Raw genomic sequence first — 17,514 nt, 5'->3', positions numbered from 1 at the left:
GGAAAAACAAAGTAAAATATATTCAACAAGGTATGTGGCATATACCTGTAATCCTAGCATTCATGAAGGAGAGGCAGAAGGAATGCAAGTTCGAGGCCAGCCTCTGTTATAGTAGGGACATATTGACTCAATCAAGAATAAAGAGCCAGAGAAAAAGAGCGAGAGAGCAGACTATATTCAACTTGTAAGCCATTTTTAAATATTCGAGGAAGGAAAACTCATTGGCTAACTTTATAAAATGCTTTTAAGAACTAAAACGTAATGTTAGATTCATAAACAGGACACAGTTACTTGTGTTTTAAAATTAAAAGTTGAAGGGAACAATTGGGATTTAAAATTTTTTATTTCAATTGAAAATTAATTTTGGGAGTAAAATAAGCATGGGTAAAAGTCATTGGATTCTTTCAGACAATTTAAAGCAACAACACGGGGAGAGGCGTGAAGCGTTTTATTGCATGCTTGCAGGACGCCATGTCCTGTCATAGGTGCTCTACCCAATCAGCTCACTGGATCCTCACAACAACCCTGTGACGTGAGTTCCTAGCCTCACAGTCCAGGCTCAGAGGCCGTGTAAACCTGGCAATGTCCTGCAACCCATAAAGGATGGAGTCAGGCCAGGTGCCTCTGGACCCTCCTGCTGTAAGGAAGGCTCCTGAAGGTGAGTTTCTTCACGTCATGTCCATCCCCCAGCTTGCCACACATCTTTCTGGAGGGCTAAGAGGAGGGGTGAGAGTATAAGTGGCCATCCGGGGAACATGGAGGAGTGCCATCTGGCTACAGAGACGACAGCTCTGTGATCCTTAGAGCTCAGGAGTGTGAATTGGAGCCAGAGGGGCCTGGGATCTGGACATAACTTGAGAAGAGTTCTGGAGAGGACGTCTAGAGGCTGTGGAGAGAAACAGAAGAAGGATGTCAGCGCGTGGCTCCAGAGGGTTTGCCAGATTTCATGGGATCCTTGTACAGTTTCTATGTCCTCTTTAGACCCCAGTTTTGACTGCACCCCAATGCCTAGCCACAAGCAGTTGTGCCTTTCAGTTCTTTCATTCTAGGACATGGAAGGGTCATGGAGGGCTCACTTCTGATGTTATTATCTAGGCCCATTTTCTCTTGGTCTGTAGGTGAGAGACAGAGCCTCTTCTTGAGTGCTCAAAAGAAAACACTCTCCATCCTGCTTACTGCTCATGGACTGTGCTGCCTAGTTTCTGTCAAGTTGACACAGGCTGAAGTCATCTGTGAGGAGGGACCCTCAATAAAGAAAATGCCTCCAGATGAGCCAGCTATGGGCAAGCCTGCAGGGCATTGTCTTAGTGATCAATGCGGGAGGACTCAGCCCACTGTAGCTGGTGCTGTCCCTGGGCTGGTGGTCCTGGGTTCTATAAGAGAGGAGGCTGAGCAAGCCATGAGGAAGGAGCAAGCCAGTAAGCAGCGCCCTCCTTGGCCTCTGCGTCAGCCCCTGCCTCCAGGTTCCTGCCTTGTTCCTGTCCTGACTTCCCTGATGATGAACAGCAATGTGGAAGTGTACGCTGAAAAAACCCTTTCCTTTTCAGGGTGGGAGGGCAGAGAGTGGGTTCCAGGGAAGGAAGGGAAAGCAGTTCCTTTGGCCGTCGTGGTGTTTCATCACAGCTATAGAAACCCTAACTAAGACGTGGATGATGGAAGAAAAACCACCCAAGCCCTGAACTGAAATTCGAAAGGCTTTGCAAGACGCCAACTTTCATTTCTACAAAGAGACGGGTGGGAAGACGAAGCTGGCAGAGCAGAGCTGGAAGAAAGATCTGGGCAGAGAAGACTGCTGCCCTGGACCTCACCCACACAGGGGGCCTCCGCCAGCAGAGCAGCCACTGCTGAGGCCCCCGGCCCCCCCCCCCCCGAGCCTGCGCGCCTGCGCGCCTGCGCCTAAGAGCAGAAAGTCTGCCCAGTGGCTGTTTGCTTGCTTGCACTGGCAGCCATCTGCTGGACCAGAAAATACCAACAGCAATCCGCAACAATCAGCTTTCATTCTGAGGGAAGAGTCTGAATGAAGCTCAGGAATAGATGCCGTCTCTCAGCCTCCTCCCAGGATGCACCTCAGTTGGGATAGGATTCTGCCAGCCACCAAGCTGGAAACCACTTCCACCGGGTTCCGTTTGTTATTGAGTTCTTGGAAGTGCTGCTCTCCGCCCCCCTCACCCCCCAGTCCCTGCCAGCTTTTTCCACAGGGTGGGATGGCAGAGGGTAGGTTCCAGGGAGGGAAGGCAGTCACACAGAAGCTGCCTAACATATGACCACTTAAAACTATGTGTTCACCTCATTCTGAACACTCTGTGGTTTGAAAGTAAAACCTGCCTGTTCTTTCCTTCCTCTCCGCTATTTAAATAAAACATGGATGGACACACACAAGGATATCTGGAGGCTAACAGTGGTTCTGGGGAGAGATCCCATGATAATTTGGAATCATCCTTATAGGGGATAATGACATCAAGGCTAGAAGTTAGGATTCTAGGATGTGATGAAGCTCCTGGGGTGGGAGGAGCTTGTGCAGGGACCCCAAGACATCCTGCCATTTTGCACAGTGAGTTAGGCTCCCAGACAAAGATGCCTCAGAGGTGCTAAGGTTATTTCTAATGCTGTCACAGCGAATATTCTGTCCAGATTTGCTTTACTGTGCAGCCAGCCACAAAAGTTCTAGTGTCCTTCAATGGTGCCTGTCTCCTGACATCTGGGAAGCATCCCTAAAACTGGGCCTTTTTCAGGCCTTGATTTGAATGGATTCAGAATTAGAAAAACAGAGACACAGGGTTGCTTAGGGCAGAGACGAGAGAGACAAGCCAGAGACTGGGGCAAAGGGGAAAGAGAGCAACCAGATCGCCAGACATCCAAGCCACAGGACGGGAGAAGTCAGGGGGCAGGTGGGGATGGAGAGGGTGAAGTGTAAGCAAGAGGGATGCTTAGAGCCACAAACCAAGACAACAGGGACAAGCAGGAGTCAGGAATGGGAAAGAGCCAAAAGAAGAACAGAAGTCAGTGCTGTGTGAAATGAAGAGGTGGGGAAGCAGGCTGGACAGCATGAAGCACCCATAGCTCACACTGGTCAGCAAGGAACGGGGTGTGGAGAGACAGAGGACAAATGCACAGGAAGGTACACTAAGCTATCCTGAGCCTCAGAGCCTTGGATTACTCCACAGGAAATGATAACATCCATATCTCTAAAGCCAGGGTCGGTCTTCATGGCCTTCATCTCTCGATTCTCTCATCAGCAATGTGGCTTGTCTGAAATTCGCATGCACTCATTCACACTGTGCGCCTTGGAGGTCTTCTGTGCCAGACTAGTTCGTCACATCTGGGGGGGGGGGATGCTTCTCTAAGAGTGCCAGTTTCGTTTGTGCACCCCTGTCACTTAAAAATGCCTCCCAGGTTGTGGATGGTGGGGCTTTCCTCAGAAAAAGCTGAGCCCTCACTATGGTCCGGTAGAGTCCAGAGGAAAATGTCAAAGTACTGAAGGATCAATCAGGAGACCGTGAAAGCAACTTCTCAGAACTACCAAAACACAGCCTTCCTGGTACACACCCCTACGAGGGACATCCTGTTCCCAAGGGGAGGCCACCTGGGTTACTTGCCCACACGTGTGGGCTGCTGGGAAAACCCAGGCTGTCCTACATCTGTCTTAGGAATGTTCTAATCAAAGCACTGTCTGAGCCTCATCTGAGTGACCAGCACTGTCTGCCACTGGGCAGGAGGAAAGCAAGATAGCCCCAGACTATTTGCCTGCCATCACCAGTCGCTTTGATTTTAACAGTCCTTCCTAGTGAAGACTCAAAAACAGCTGCTTCCCAGAACTCTCTGTGTGCCAGGAACAATCAGTAGAACCATACCAGCATTCGCTTCCCTTGAAATACATGCATGCCACATGCAAAAATCTCCTTGGCCCCAGCAGCAGTCTTAGCTATTAGCAAAATCTAGTCACGCCCACCCTCAAAAGACGAGAGCCCATTGGCCTGCTCTAAATGTCAATCAGCCCATTCTCCACAATGTAACCACAACTAATCATGAGTAGGTTTTAGAAATCTTTCATGCCACGCATGCATTTGCTGTGAGCACAGGTAGGGTTGGGTTCTAGCAGTGAGTCCTCTGAGGGGTTCAAAAGCAGTGTGAGGAACAAGGCATATTCACCTCGGCATACTTACGTAGGATCCTGAGCCGGTGACTGTGCCCGTGTTAGTTCCGCCCTCACCTCATGTACTCCCCATCGCTCCTATAATCCATAAACGACTCTGATCCTGAAACCTCCTCAAAATCCTCCAGCACCAGACTGGTGGAGTCCTCACCCAGGTTGCCGCTGTCCGGCCTGGGCATCCTGGGCATCCTGGCCCGGGGCAGAGGCACGGGAAAGTTGGTGGTTGCTGGAGGCGCGGAACAAGGGGGTGTTGGCACGATGCAGATGGGCCTGGCCTGAGCAGGGGACACAGCTGCCTCAAGGGCTTCTTCATCATCTTTCTCAGACTCTGGTTCCCCGTCTGAGGCAGAGGGACTCAGAACGTGGTAGAGGCTGGGAAGGCGGATGTCGAAGCGTAACCCAAACTTGGCAAACAGCTTGTCATTGAGGGTATAGAGCTTCTCCGAGATGTCATAGCCCAGCAGGGCTGAGAAGAGGCGGGAGATGTATCGCTCTCTGTTCAGAAGAAGGTAAAGATTTTTCCGGGGCCAGGAAATGTAGCTACATTCGGTCTCCGCAGTCAGCGTCACCTGAGGGGTTAGGAGCGGAGAGGGAAAGGTTTAAAGCGTAGAGAAACAGGCTGCTATTTTGACACGGTAGCTCTCTATGGCCTAGCTGGGACGAAGTCCAGGGTCAGGCTTCTTGTGTGCACTGTGATGTGCATGGCCGGTGTCAGGACTGAGGTCAGAATCTTTGGCAAGCCATTATTGTTATCGACAGTGGAACTGCTGAAAAGAGGAGGTAGGATATGCAAATTGAGGTTCCAGAAGGTGTTGGGCAGCTGAGCAAGGGACTGACTTCAGCTCCTGACACAGGGCATGCGCACCTTAGAGGAGAAAAATCAAGGTCTGGGAAGGAGATAACTTAGTGGTAGAGTGGTTGACCATGTGTGTAAGGCCCGGGGTTGAGTTTCCAGTGTGTGTGTGTGTGTGTGTGTGTGTGTGTGTGTAGAACTGGGGAGAAAAGTTTATTGAAAGAAACGGCTACAGATTAAGCATGCCAAACTGTATCAGATGGACAAAACAATGGGGTTCAGGTCCCAGAATCTGCTCTTGGTTGCAAACCAAAGGATTTCATGACCCGAGGAGGAATATAAAGGCACAGAAAAAGAAACTCGGGAGCAATGGAACAGGTCCCCTTCTGTAGTTATCTGAGGATGGAGGAACGTCTGTGTATTCACCGTGCCCAGGATGCAAACTAGATTACACCAGCAGGACAAAAAGGCAGCAGCATGTACTTGGCACACAGTAGGGCTCCATAATCCATGTTCAAATGATGAGCTGGGGATGGTGGCTCATGCCTTCCTTATAAGCACTAAGGAGTGGACCAGAACTGGAAGCCAGCTTGGGCTACATAGTGATTGTAGGGTAACCTGAGCTGCAGAGTAAGATGCTATCTCAAAACCAAAGATGAGCAGCAAAGCTAAGATGAAAATGAAATGGTTCCCCAGATAGTATAGAAAAGAGAATAAACTTAGACAACCTTGACTGGTCTGCCTGATACAACCCTCTGGCTGACAGGGCTACAGTGTGTGTCTTTGTGAGTGGTGAAGGCAGCCTTCGAGGCTAACCTTTACTGAGCTCTGAGTTTTTTTTTTTTTGTTTTTTTTTTTTACTGATTATGGAATATGGTTCAAAGAATTCTCTGTTAGAGACTATATACACCTCCTTAAACTCTTGCCTCCCAGGGCTAGAAAGTTGGCTGAGGGGTTAAGAGCACTTGCTGCTCTTGCAGAGGACCTAAGTTTGATTCTCACATCCATACCAGGCAGCTCACAACTGCCTAACTCCAGCTCCAATGGATCGAATACCTCTGGCTTCCGCAGGTATCTGTACTCATGTGTGCACACACACCCCCCCAATTAAAAATAAATCTTAGACACACACACACTTAAAAATAAATCTTTTTTTCAAGACAGGGTTTCTCTGTGTAGCCCTGGCTGTCCTGAAACTCACTCTGAAGGCCAGGCTGGCCTCAAACTCATAGAAATCCACCTGCCTCTGCTCTGCCTCCTGAGTGCTGAGATTAAAGGTGTGTGCCACCACCACCTGGTTTAAAAATAAATCTTGTAAAAATAGACACCTGACTTCCCATTCCAACCACTCCTCGTCCTCCATGTCCACTGTACCCCTCCTCCTCTCCTACATCCTCGGCTTTTGTACAGCATCTGATCGCTAACAGGGCCCTAAATTAGTCATCAGGGCCAGAAGCTGGGTGCTGGTTTCAGGTTTGCCCCTGTACCAGCTGTGAGACATCCGTTACTACCATGTCTGGGCATATCGCCTCCTGAGAAAATTCTGAAGAGAATACTCACAGTCTGTCCATCACCAACGGCTGAGCGAGTGGCTTTCACACTCTGTCATAGCCTGTGCCCTAAATGTCCTTATCGGCAAGTCCCAGACAAAAAACTCTCTATCAGGCAGAGAGCAGATGAGCCTAAGGAAGACCTGACCTAAATGCAGTCCACGTTCAGAAGGCCAAGCACAGCGAGCATGGGCGTTCCCCTGTGTAGGCCGTTACCGCTTCTTCCGTTGTTTTTAAAGGATAAAATAACGGGTTTTGGTTTTTTTTGTCTTACTTTTATGGTTAGCTACCCCCTTTAATATTTGCTCCCCCTTTTTAGTGCTGGAGTTACAAGAACACATCACCATGTTCTGCTTTTTTTGTGGGTGCTGGGGAATCTTAACTCAGTTTTGCATGCTTACACAGCAAACAGTTACCCACTGTACCATGCCCCTAACCCCCAGAAACCTACTTTTTTGTTTGTTTGTTTTTTGTTTTTCGAGATAGGGTTTCTCTGTGCAGCCCTGGCTGTCCTGGAACTCACTCTGTAGACCAGGCTGGACTGGAACTCAGAAATCCACCTGCCTCTGCCTCCCAAGTGCAGGGATAACGGGCATGCGCCACCACTGCCCGGCAGAAACCTAGGTTTCGGTTGGCTCCCTCGTGCATACAGGACTGTCTCTAGTAAAGTTTTGCTAAAGTGCCAAGTTTTTTCTTTGTGAGAGCATACCTAGGTAGAACATGAGTCAGGTAAAACAGGTTGCAAACTGGAGGCTAAGGATGAATTCTGTGGGCTGCGCCTGGCCTGTGCCCTGCTCTTGATGAATAAGAGAGCGTCACAGGGCCAGCAGCCAGAAGATCTGGTGGACTGCGTGCTTGAGGGGTGTGATGGGATGCGGTGATCTGTGTGAAATGAGCTGTGAGTTACGATTTAGGCAGGAACTAGAATTGTTCTTCCAATCAACAAAGCTACATCAGAGGCAAGGTCAAGATGAACTATAACACAACATTTGATATCTGCAAAGAGGAAATGGGACTTTACACAGCCAACAGCAAGGGTGTGGAACTCATTGCTTCTAAATGAGACAAACACTCAAGATATAAATGGTGGAATACGAGCATGCTTACATTCCAGGCAGAGAGGCCATCTAGGGTAACAGCCCTTCCTTTAGAGCATAACCCACCTGCTCCTCCCTGTCAATGCCACAGCATGTTCTGGCTGGTTCCAGCCACTCAGGGCTCTTCTGTCATTCTCCTGGCCTGAGGGAGTCCCCAGAGAATGCCTCTGGGCAAAGCAAAGAGGGTGGAGATGGGACAAAGGTTCTGTGACTGGAGCTGGTCAGGGGCAGCAAGACTGCTTCTCTGACAATATCGCCACAGAGCTAGGATTAGGGCGGAAGCAGGCCCAGACAGTGGCATTGCCTGGCATGCATCTGTTCCGGGGATAGCTCATATGCTGGCTAGAGGACTCTCTGGTAGACATCACAGAAGATACATAGTCCCCAGAACAGCAAACTGACTGGCAGAGTCCCTGAGAGGGTTGAGCGGACCATGCTTCTGAGGGTCCAGGCTCTTGCTTGGCCCTTCTATTCCCTAGCTGAGTACATGATGTTCTGGGGCCTTAGTTGCCCTATCTGTCAAACAGAGGAACAGTAATATCCAATCTAGTACATTGTATGTATGATTCAGAGAGGCAATAAAAAGGCAGTGTGTGCCACATGCTAGCCATCAGCAACCCACACCCACAAGTGTGAAGGGCTGCAGAGGGGACAGCAGGGGATGAGTGGCAGGCTCCCCCGCAGCTCATGGCTGTGAGTGACCCACAGAGTCTTCTGAGACACCACCTGCTCATGGGCAACCAGTTCAGCAAAAACTGTACTTGGGACTGTCTTTTGGAGTGTGGAGATAGAGACAGACACAGAGACAGAGAGATGCCGATGCCTCCACACCACTAGAATAGTGAACGGTGTGCACACAGGCAGTACAAAGCAAAGGAAACAGACAGACAGGCGGCTGCAGGAAGCTGTGGGGCATAGAGGTCAGAGGTGAACCTGGTAGCCCTCCTAGAAGAGTTCTGGGGAGCATGATGGTTTGTTTAGAATGCATTTCAGGTACAGGGCAATAGAAGGGTCATGTTATGAGCAGCGTGTACCAGGAGGGCTGGAGCTGCTAAGAGTTTCAGTTACCCTAAGTAGCATGAGCTTTTTTTATCCTGTGGGCATCAGTCTTTTGGAAGAGTTGTAGGCCAATGACTGATCTGTCTGTCAGGGACCAGAACTACCCTTCCCTGTTCCCCAGACCCAGGAGCCCAAGCACTCTTCTTGAAGAGAAGGCAGAGGCCACGATCCCGCCCCCTCCTAGAATCACTTTTGGTGGCGGTCAAAGGGCAGGTGGGAGAGAGGTGATGGGAGAGGTAACAATGTTGTGGGCTTACAGTGGCAGGTGACTGTGCTGCCTCGGGGCTCCTTATTACCTGGAAGGTCCCCTCTTCAGAAGGATGCAGTGATTCCCATTCAGGAGAGTCCATGAACTGATACGGAAAGATGTAGTGCAGAAACTGCCCGTCTTGGCTCACTCGAACCCTGACAAAGGAGAGAGGAGACTGAATGGGGAAGGGCAGTGGCCGCTCTCTGCAGAAACTGCCTATTTTCTGAGTAGCTGAAACCCTCCCGCAGAAGTACTCAGCTAGACTGTGGGGAGCCAGAGCAGGTATGGCCCAATTAAAGATGGAGATGAAGCTCACACGGTCCTCGTCCTGTACGTGTTTTTCTATTCCACAGTGCAGGACCAGAGTCTTGGGGATGGGGAGTGGGTAGTAAGAACACTTGGGGGGCCTAGCAGCGTGGTCTATGTGTACATGAGTCTAGCGTAGCATCAGATCATGTGTGTATGAGCTCATGGGTGGCCACTCAACAGGTGGGAGGCTGTGGCAGGAGGACTGCTATGAGTGTGAAGCCAGCCTGGCTTACATCATAAGTGCCAAAGCAGAAAGGACTAGAGTGAGATCCCGTATCACCACTACCATCCCCCAACACCCCACAGACCCAATACACACCCCAAAGAAGGAGGAGTAGAAAAGGAAGGGATAAAAAGAGGAAAAGGAAGGAAGGAAGGAAGGAAGGAAGGAAGAAGGAGACAAAATCTCCTGAAAAACCCTTACGCATGAGCTTTTCTCAAAGCAATTAAAAAACATCTCTGTAGGTGAGTTATGGACATTATTAATTTAAAAATCTCCCCAGTAATCCCGTTATGTATCCAGGATGAAAAACCACCGTCAGGGGCTCTGCTGTGCACTAACCACATGTGGCTATTTCAATTGAGAGTTACATTCATTAAAAGTAAATAGTTAACAGTCGGTCCAGTTACTCCGTCACACTAATTGCACCCCAAAGCACGTGTGGTCTGGGGCTGCGGTATGGCACAGCGTGGATGTAGAATGTCTCTGTTGCCATGGGAGGTGCTGCTCTGCCTTTCCCCTTCCAGGCGGGCTGCATGAGGAGCAGCGGGCAGGACAGCTCATGTTTGCAAGATAGCATGTGAGGAAGGCAGACGGATGCTCCCAGTGTGCCTGCCCACTGAGTCATCGTGGTGATGGACATGACTGGTTTTCTTTCTGAGTTTTACTGCCAAGGAAACAGATGGTCAGGAAAAGTGCGTGGGGAGTGTACTGGCTAATTTTGTGTCAACTTGACACAGCTGGAGTTATCACAGAGAAAGGAGCTTCAGTTGAGAAAATGCCTCCATGAGATCCAAGTGTAAGGCATTTTCTCAATTAGTGATCAAGGGGGAAAGGCCCCTTGTGGGTGGGACCATCTCTGGGCTGATAATCTTGGTTCTATAAGAGAGCAGGCTGAGCAAGCCAGGGGAAGCAAGCCAGCAAGGAACATCCCTCCATGGCCTCTGCATCAGCTCCTGCTCCCTGACCTGCTTGAGTTCCAGTCCTGACTTCCTTTAGTGATGAACAGCAATGTGGAAATGTAAGCTGAATAAACCCTTTCCTCCCCAACTTACTTCTTGGTCATGATGTTTGTGCAGGAATAGAAACCCTGTCTAAGACAAATTGGTACCAGCGTAGTGGGGTATTCCTGTGACAACCTGACCATGTTTTGGGGAGGACTGTGGAAGGACTTTGGAACTTTGGGCTTGAAGATCCATTCATTGTTAAGAGCTATGTTAGATGTTGTGTAGAAGCTTGGAAGGTAATGTTGAGAACAGTGCAGAAGATGGAGGTCTAGCTTGTGAAATTTCAGAGGGAAAATTAAAGACTCTTTTCAGGGCCATTGCTGTTTTGATTGTGAAGATTCTATAGTTCTGGTTAGCTGGGGCTGAAGAATCAGCTGTGATTAACAAGATACCAGAACTACCAAAGCAAAACCTTTGCATTACTGGGATTATTGATGCTGGTTAGCTGGAGCTAAGAAATTAGCGGTGATTCAGAAGAGACCAGCATCATTGAGGTGGCATCTTCTGGGAAGTGTTTTCTGAAAGCACAAAGGGGCTGTGTTCCAGAGATAGCCAAGGTTGTACTCCTGCTGCAGCGGGACTTGGTAATATGTAAGGGTCACCCAGGTGGTACTGCTTTTGAAGGCATGAAGGGGTTACACAGAGCAACTGAGGCTCGGCACTGTGAGAGGCCATGGAAGGCCATTGGTGAAGGTGCAGCCTCAGTTGCAATTGACGGCCCAGGACTGAAGGGGTCATGCAGTGTTTTGGAGATGCCAGTACCATGAGATGACCACCAAGAGCAGCAGCAGCAGTGGAGTACAGGCATCTGGAGCCTAGAGGACGACGCGTGTGCTACAAAGGGCATGGCTGGAGAAGTGACCCAAGCCCTTGGAGGAGCCCAGAAGATCGTGAGTTGGATCCCAGACATTGGATGGTTGGAGATTGATTTTTGTTTTTGATTGTGACTGTGCCCTGATATTTTTCCTCTTGAAGGAAGAAACCATTTTAGTGGAGCCCACAGTTAAGAGACTTAATTGTAAAAAGACTTTGGATTTTAAAAGAGATGGATATTTTAAAGAGATTGAAATTTTAAGAATATGTAAAGACTGTGGGACGTTTAAAGTTATTTAGACCTTGGGGATGAATAAGAATGTAAGGGTTGAGGCTTACTAATGATGTGTTTGTGTGTCAAGTTGACAAGGGGTCAATTGTACTGGCTAGTTTTGTGTCAAGTTGACACAGCTGGAGTTATCACAGAGAAAGGAGCTTCAGTTGAGGAAATGCCTCCATGAAATCCAACTGTAAGGCATTTTCTCAATTAGTGATCAAGGGGGAAAGGCCCCTTGTGGGTGGGACCATCTCTGGGCTGGTAATCTTGGTTCTATAAGAGAGCAGGCTGAGCAAGCCAGGGGAAGCAAGCCAGCAAGGAACATCCCTCCATGGCCTCTGCATCAGCTCCTGCTTTCTGACCTGCTTGAGTTCCAGTCCTGACTTCCTTAAATGATGAACGGCAATGTGGAAATGTAAGCTGAATAAACCCTTTCCTCCCCAACTTGCTTCTTGGTCATGATGTTTGTGCAGGAATAGAAACCCTGACTAAGACAGTGAGCTTAAGGTCACATGACTACCAGGCAGCAGAACAGAGTCCGTGTTCTCTCACCGTGCTGTCATGTTACAGGAGGTTTGGGTAGGTGGTTGTGGACACTTCCCACATCACACCTTCTCTGCCTTCACCAAGCACAAGGACACAAGATCCTAAACACCTCCCTCACTGATGGTCCCGGCATGCACATCTAGCCTGATGCCTTTTCTAATATAACTTGGAGACTTTAGAACTGGTTAAGTCACTGTGCCTTGTGCCTTGGGCAGAGACAACTATCACACACTGGTTAAACTAACACACTCCTGTATTCAAAACCTAAAACCTTGTCTCTCAAATAATAGGATCCCGACATTGCAAAAGGATGTGCCCCAACTGGCCACAGGAGAATCTAAATCATACAGAACAGCCAATAGACACGATCTTATCTTATTCCAGCCTGAGGCCTAAGTGCATGCCTTTTCTTAAGTTTGAAGAGAAATCCTTTTCTTTTTCTAAAGGACACCTCACATCAGCTAGATAGAGTTGGTTTTCTGCAGCTGTGAGTAGGAATTCTAACTAATTTTAAAAAAATTATATGATTATTCCATACTACCAACCCGTTAAGCAACTGCTCTGGCCTTTCCTACAAACACAGGTTTGCTGTACATCTGAAGCGGGGTAAGCAACCCCACTAATGTTGTTTGCTGGATCTCTAGCCTATGGCCAGCGTCCACCCTGGTGCTTTGTCCCTGCAGAGAAGGGACCTGCATTCTGTGAGGGTCTGGTATGGTACCTAACACCCCAGCTGTTTGCCGGCATAAAGTGAATGGTTTTTGGATGTGGTGTAACATCTAGACGTAGATTAAGATCCAGCCTAGGCCTTTTCCTCCGTTCCTCAGAAAGCTCCAGTTTTCACACCCACCTCTTCCAAAGCGAGTTGTGTTAGGCAAAGAAGGAGCCAAACGAGCCCACCTTTGTGGCCCACACGCTCAGAGGAGGGAGCTCTGCAGCTGTTCTCGCTAAGCCACTATTCACAGAACCTCCCGTGTTCCCAAAGACTGAGGGCTACAGAGGTGGGTATAATCTGATCCTGGTCTTTGAGAGGTTCACAGCTCAGTGGAAGACTCGAGTACGTGAAGAACTCAGTGTGCTGAGTACTGAGGTGGAGCGGGCTCACAGGAGAAGGGGGACGGAAGAACCTGGTCCTTTGCAGGGCATAGCTTCTCACGATGACATTCCATGTGAGTTCTGAAGGATAAACGGGCTATGATGAGCAGGTAAGTGTAGAGATGGGCAGAGACCTGGGGAGTTTAATGAGAGAGCCTATTCTCTTATATTTTTGGTTGTGAGCCTAGCCTTTAACGGCTGAGCCATCTCTCCAGCCCAGAGAGAGCCTAGTCTCAATACCAACTGCTCTTCTTCCAGGCAGCTGGAGTTTTAACAGCTAAAGACCACACCTTCTTGCATCCTTTGCTGCTAGGTTCTGGCCAATGGGATATTAGTACTCTTGAGTCTCCCCTAAATGAATGCCTAGATAGGTGTGCACGCATGCATGTCACTGAAGGGTAGTCATTAAGTAGTTACCTATTATATGATCACCTAGAGAAGAAAGTTCCCAAATCACGGGAAGGACAGAGCCAGCCTCTGATGGCAGAGACACACCACAAGGCCAGGAAATAGAGACTGCCTGGAAGATGCAAGAGGAAGTGAAGGGCCGCATCCTCAGCGTCTGCACACATGCTGTCTTTAGCTAGGCCAGTTTCTCTCGGGGCTGGAGTGTGTCTGACCTCCCAGAAAATGAAGATCTATAACTTACATGCTCTCGTCACATTTACTATTTCCCCTTGGCAATGGCGGGTCCATGATTAATCACCATGGCTCATAATTATTATTGGCTTAAGCTTCGTGAGTTCAAGACAATGCTTGTCACATCTAACACTGGATCCCTACTCTTAAATCCAAAGAAGGCAGGGGAAGGGAGAGGAGAGACGAACAAAGTATATATGCGTGTGTCTATGTCTCTGTGTGTGTCTGTCTTTGTGTGAGTGCGTGAAGAAAAAATATCTCTAAGGAAAGAAGACACCAAGAGAGAAGGAAGCCAGCAGCATGTATCATTTCTCCTCCTCTCCTCAGGTAAGGAAGTTGGTTCCCAAAGCATTCTGCCAAGACGTGACACTGTCTGTCTAATGTCTAAGCAGACCAACGTTCATTGTTTGTCTTATAAGCATGGAACTAAGTAGTGAACACCTAGGAATAGCCATCGTGTCATCGTGTACCTGACCATCTTAGTTTGCCCCCTCTCCCCCCCCACCAACTCTCCTTCCTTCCCTTCCTCCTTTGCCTTCCCTTTTCTCTTCCTCTTTTCACTCTTCCCTCCCTTTCCCCTTCTCTCCCCTCTGCCTTATCTTTCCCTTTCCCCGTCCTTCCTGTAACCAGAGTGTTCTGAGTATCATCATTTTTGACCAGGCCGAATGCTTGGTCTCCAGCGGGGCGGTGGAGGAGGGGCTTGTCTATGGTCAGGTGCTATGGGGCAATGTTTCAAAGAATGCACGGATGCTTCCAATGCGTGACACACAGAGCCCCAAGGTGGTTTCTCATTGAGCATAAACGGCCACTGATGCCATGGAGGCTAACTGGACAGATACACTCTGACCCTGAAGCCAGCCAGTATCCAACTCTCCCTCTTCCTCTGAGGCACATGTCTCCACCGAATCACCAGTGAGGCATCTGTGGGCAGCACTACTCTTCTGCCACCGTGGGCACTCTGATTACAGGGTAGACTCTCAGTAGAACAATGGGCCTGGGAATCCAGGTGGGACTTGCTCCTCTCTGCAGCTGTCAGCACATGGGCTACACTCCAGAGCTTATATAGGATATCTCAACTACAACAAGGCGTCTCCTTAATGCCCCAGCAGAGCACAGGGGTCGCTGGAAACCTCCTGGGTTTTGTTATTTGTTTGTTTTATTTCCTGCACATAGTGGGTGCTTCACAAATGTTAAATGCATATGGAAGGAACAAATTGATCTTACTGAAATGGTCATTTTTCTAATGCTCACAGAGGTTCTACACTTTAGGCATCCCACATTGGTGTGTGTGTGTGTGTGTATCCATTTTGGGTCTGTCTGGCCTTATCAGCCCTTCCGGTGACAAGTAAATACAGTCACCTTGGATAGCGGAGAAATTGCCTCATGATCTAGCTTCCTCTTGGAAAGTGTCAAGAAAAAGGAAGCAAACTCACTCCTATGGAAAAAAGTCTTTCTGGGTTTGACTTTCCACATCCGTCCCTTGATGAAAGGGGACACAAAATGGAAAGGGACACTAGGGAACAGGAAGTGTAGGTGGGGGGTGGGAGGCGGGGAATTCCAGGCATGGACAACACAGACAGCTTACCGGCCTGAGAGGAGCAGGGACAGGCGATTGATGGGGGTCTCCCCCTCCACAGCGTAGGTCTGCTCTGTGGCCAGCGTCAAGACCTGCTCATGGCAGCAGTGGACAATCTCCTTGTAGACCTGCAGGGGCACCTGCAGGGGCAGGCACAGTGTCCTGTAGAGGAGATTGAATTCCTCCGGGAGGGTATTCACCCGGACACGATAGACCAGCTGTGCCAGCTGAAGCAGGCAAGCCACTGTCAGGAGGACGTTCCAAAGGACGATGTCTAGTCCACAAGCATCAAACCAGCCCCACAGCACGCAGCAGAGGTAGCCTGGGCCCAGGATGCCGAAAAGATAGAAGCATCCATACACTCCACTGCCTGCCATAAAGCCCATAAGCAAGAAACAGTTGGCCAGGTGATAGACAGCTCCTTCTACATCCGGTTTCCAGCTCCTGCACACGGGCGGCTGCCAGAGGAGCTGAGCCACCGAGCTGCCATTGGCACTCATCTTTGGGGCCCTCGAGGCCTTTGCAGGCTCCAAAACGGTCTCCACAAAGGAAACTGAGGGGAAAATCAGTCAGTTTGTCCTCCCAGGTGGCTTCTCACTACCAATGCAACCTTGCTGGCAGGAATGCTTCCGGTGGCTCTGAGAAAGAACGCAGGAGCATAGTACACTTCATGGAAGCTTGAAAGCCTAAGTTTGTTGTTTGGGATTTTTCTTTTCCTCGTTCCTCTCTTTCTCTCTCTCTCAGCGAAGCTCTTGTCCCTCCCGCAGTGCTCTGGTAAACCTCTTTGGCTCCGGCTTTCTTAGGCTGGTCTTCATATTTAGTCCTTAGCAAACAGCATACATTGTCCTGAGAGGAAGTAGGAACTCGACACCATGAACTTCAGCAACACGGGACGAAGCAGCCACATTCTGCTCTCTGTCGTTCCCAGGCAGAACGCGGAGTGGAGAGCCAGCAGGGGAAGCACACTTGTGTTCCATTTGGAATGCATGATCTCTTGGCGCCGGAAGAAAGGGTGACCCCAGAGGGATACCATGTTTGGAATTGGAATCCAGGAGGTGCTGGCAGTGAAAGAAAACAGGCCAGGCTGGCAGGGCACTTAGCATACCTCCAGAGGACAAGATAAGACCCAGGGTCAACAGAGGCAGGCAGGGAGGGTCAAAGGGAAAGCAAGCAGGGAATTGAGGTCCATGGAGTGGACGGGACACAGCGCTGATGTCCTGTCTGGAGGATTTGGGGATTTATGGGAGGTAGGAAGGCCATTGAGAGCGGGAATACCTGGGACTACTAACAGAAACAGTACTGGCAGGGAGAACAGAAAAGCCCCGTGAAAGGTTTAAGACACTCAGCAAACATCACTGTGCTGTAATTTGACTTTCGATCAACAAAAGCAGCTGTGTAAAGCAGCCCCCCTCAGCTCTAAGTTGACACTCCTCTGCAAATATCTGCCCAGAGTAATAGTAACACAGGACGTAAGTCACTATCCCATCTACACACCAATAACCTCAAGTTAGAATGACTGCCTAAGAAATAAATACTCCTTTGGCACTCCACCTTCACTGAGCAGTGTATATACACATTCCTATTCTCCTAGAGTTGAGGAAAATGGAGCCTCCAAGAAGTAACGTGTTCCAACACGGAGTAGGCAGCAAAGCCAGGATTTGAACCTGAGACGGTCAAACGAAATACTCCTGTTTTAAGTGGGTTCACAGTAAGCAGAAACGCTGAACTAGACCCATGACTCCGCAATCCTAAGATGTCTGATGACTTTCAAGGAACATCTAAATGAACGTGGAGGATCAACTCTGGACGGCCAGGAAGTAAATGTGGACTGTGCAAACATGAAAGCCAAGAGACCTGACTTGCTGGCTTCTGGAGGACTTGCTGAGTCTCCATCCCTGCTCTTGGGGGTCGGGAGCATCTTCGCCCTGTTGTTCCAAGGCTTTAGGCTAGTGCTCAGCTGCCTAGAACTATCCAAATCCTAACTCCATGGAGACTCACTGACCTGAATAACACTAAGGAGAAATCAGAAGCTAAAGCTTCCATCTCAACACTCAAGTGTACACCGTCACCTGAGTGTCACTTTATAAGGGAGAGACTACAAACAACAATGGCAACTCGATGCCTGCAACA

At 49.2% G+C, this 17,514-nt stretch overlaps 1 protein-coding gene across 5 annotated transcripts; it reads right to left on the bottom strand.

The window, feature by feature from the left end:
• Positions 1–324: 324 nt before the first annotated feature.
• Popdc2 (popeye domain containing 2) lies at positions 325–16,380 on the bottom strand. 5 transcript variants are annotated; one of them, XM_006522439.4, is made up of 4 exons: positions 15,394–16,380; positions 8,910–9,057; positions 4,305–4,722; positions 325–886 (listed from the first exon to the last, which is right to left on the bottom strand). In XM_006522439.4, exons 1-4 carry the CDS (start codon positions 15,882–15,884, stop codon positions 801–803), a joined length of 1,143 nt encoding a protein of 380 aa, XP_006522502.1. In that variant the 5' UTR covers positions 15,885–16,380; the 3' UTR covers positions 325–800. The 5 variants fall into 5 exon arrangements, with proteins under 5 accessions (XP_006522502.1, XP_006522501.1, NP_001075453.1 ...); XM_006522438.4 differs by having other exon boundaries at positions 4,164–4,722; positions 15,394–16,379; NM_001081984.2 differs by having other exon boundaries at positions 4,164–4,722; positions 8,949–9,057; positions 15,394–16,351.
• Between the last annotated feature and the right edge of the window lie 1,134 nt (positions 16,381–17,514).

This window comes from Mus musculus, chromosome 16 (genome assembly GCF_000001635.26).
Source record: "Mus musculus strain C57BL/6J chromosome 16, GRCm38.p6 C57BL/6J".
Classification (NCBI taxonomy): Eukaryota; Metazoa; Chordata; class Mammalia; order Rodentia; family Muridae; genus Mus; species Mus musculus.
The sequence above is the reverse complement of the archived record's forward strand: the minus strand, read 5'-3'. Positions and strand labels throughout refer to the sequence as shown.

Coding starts and splice junctions, on each gene's coding strand:
- Popdc2 (XM_006522438.4), bottom strand. CDS start 15,884: ATGAGTGCCAATGGCAGCTCGGTGGCTCAGCTCCTCTGGCAGCCGCCC. Junction 9,058..15,393: donor TCCCTGCTCCTCTCAGGCCG/GTAAGCTGTCTG, acceptor CTCCTTTGTCAG/GGTTCGAGTGAGCCAAGACG. Junction 4,723..8,909: donor CAGCACAGTCACCTGCCACT/GTAAGCCCACAA, acceptor CTAACCCCTCAG/GTGACGCTGACTGCGGAGAC.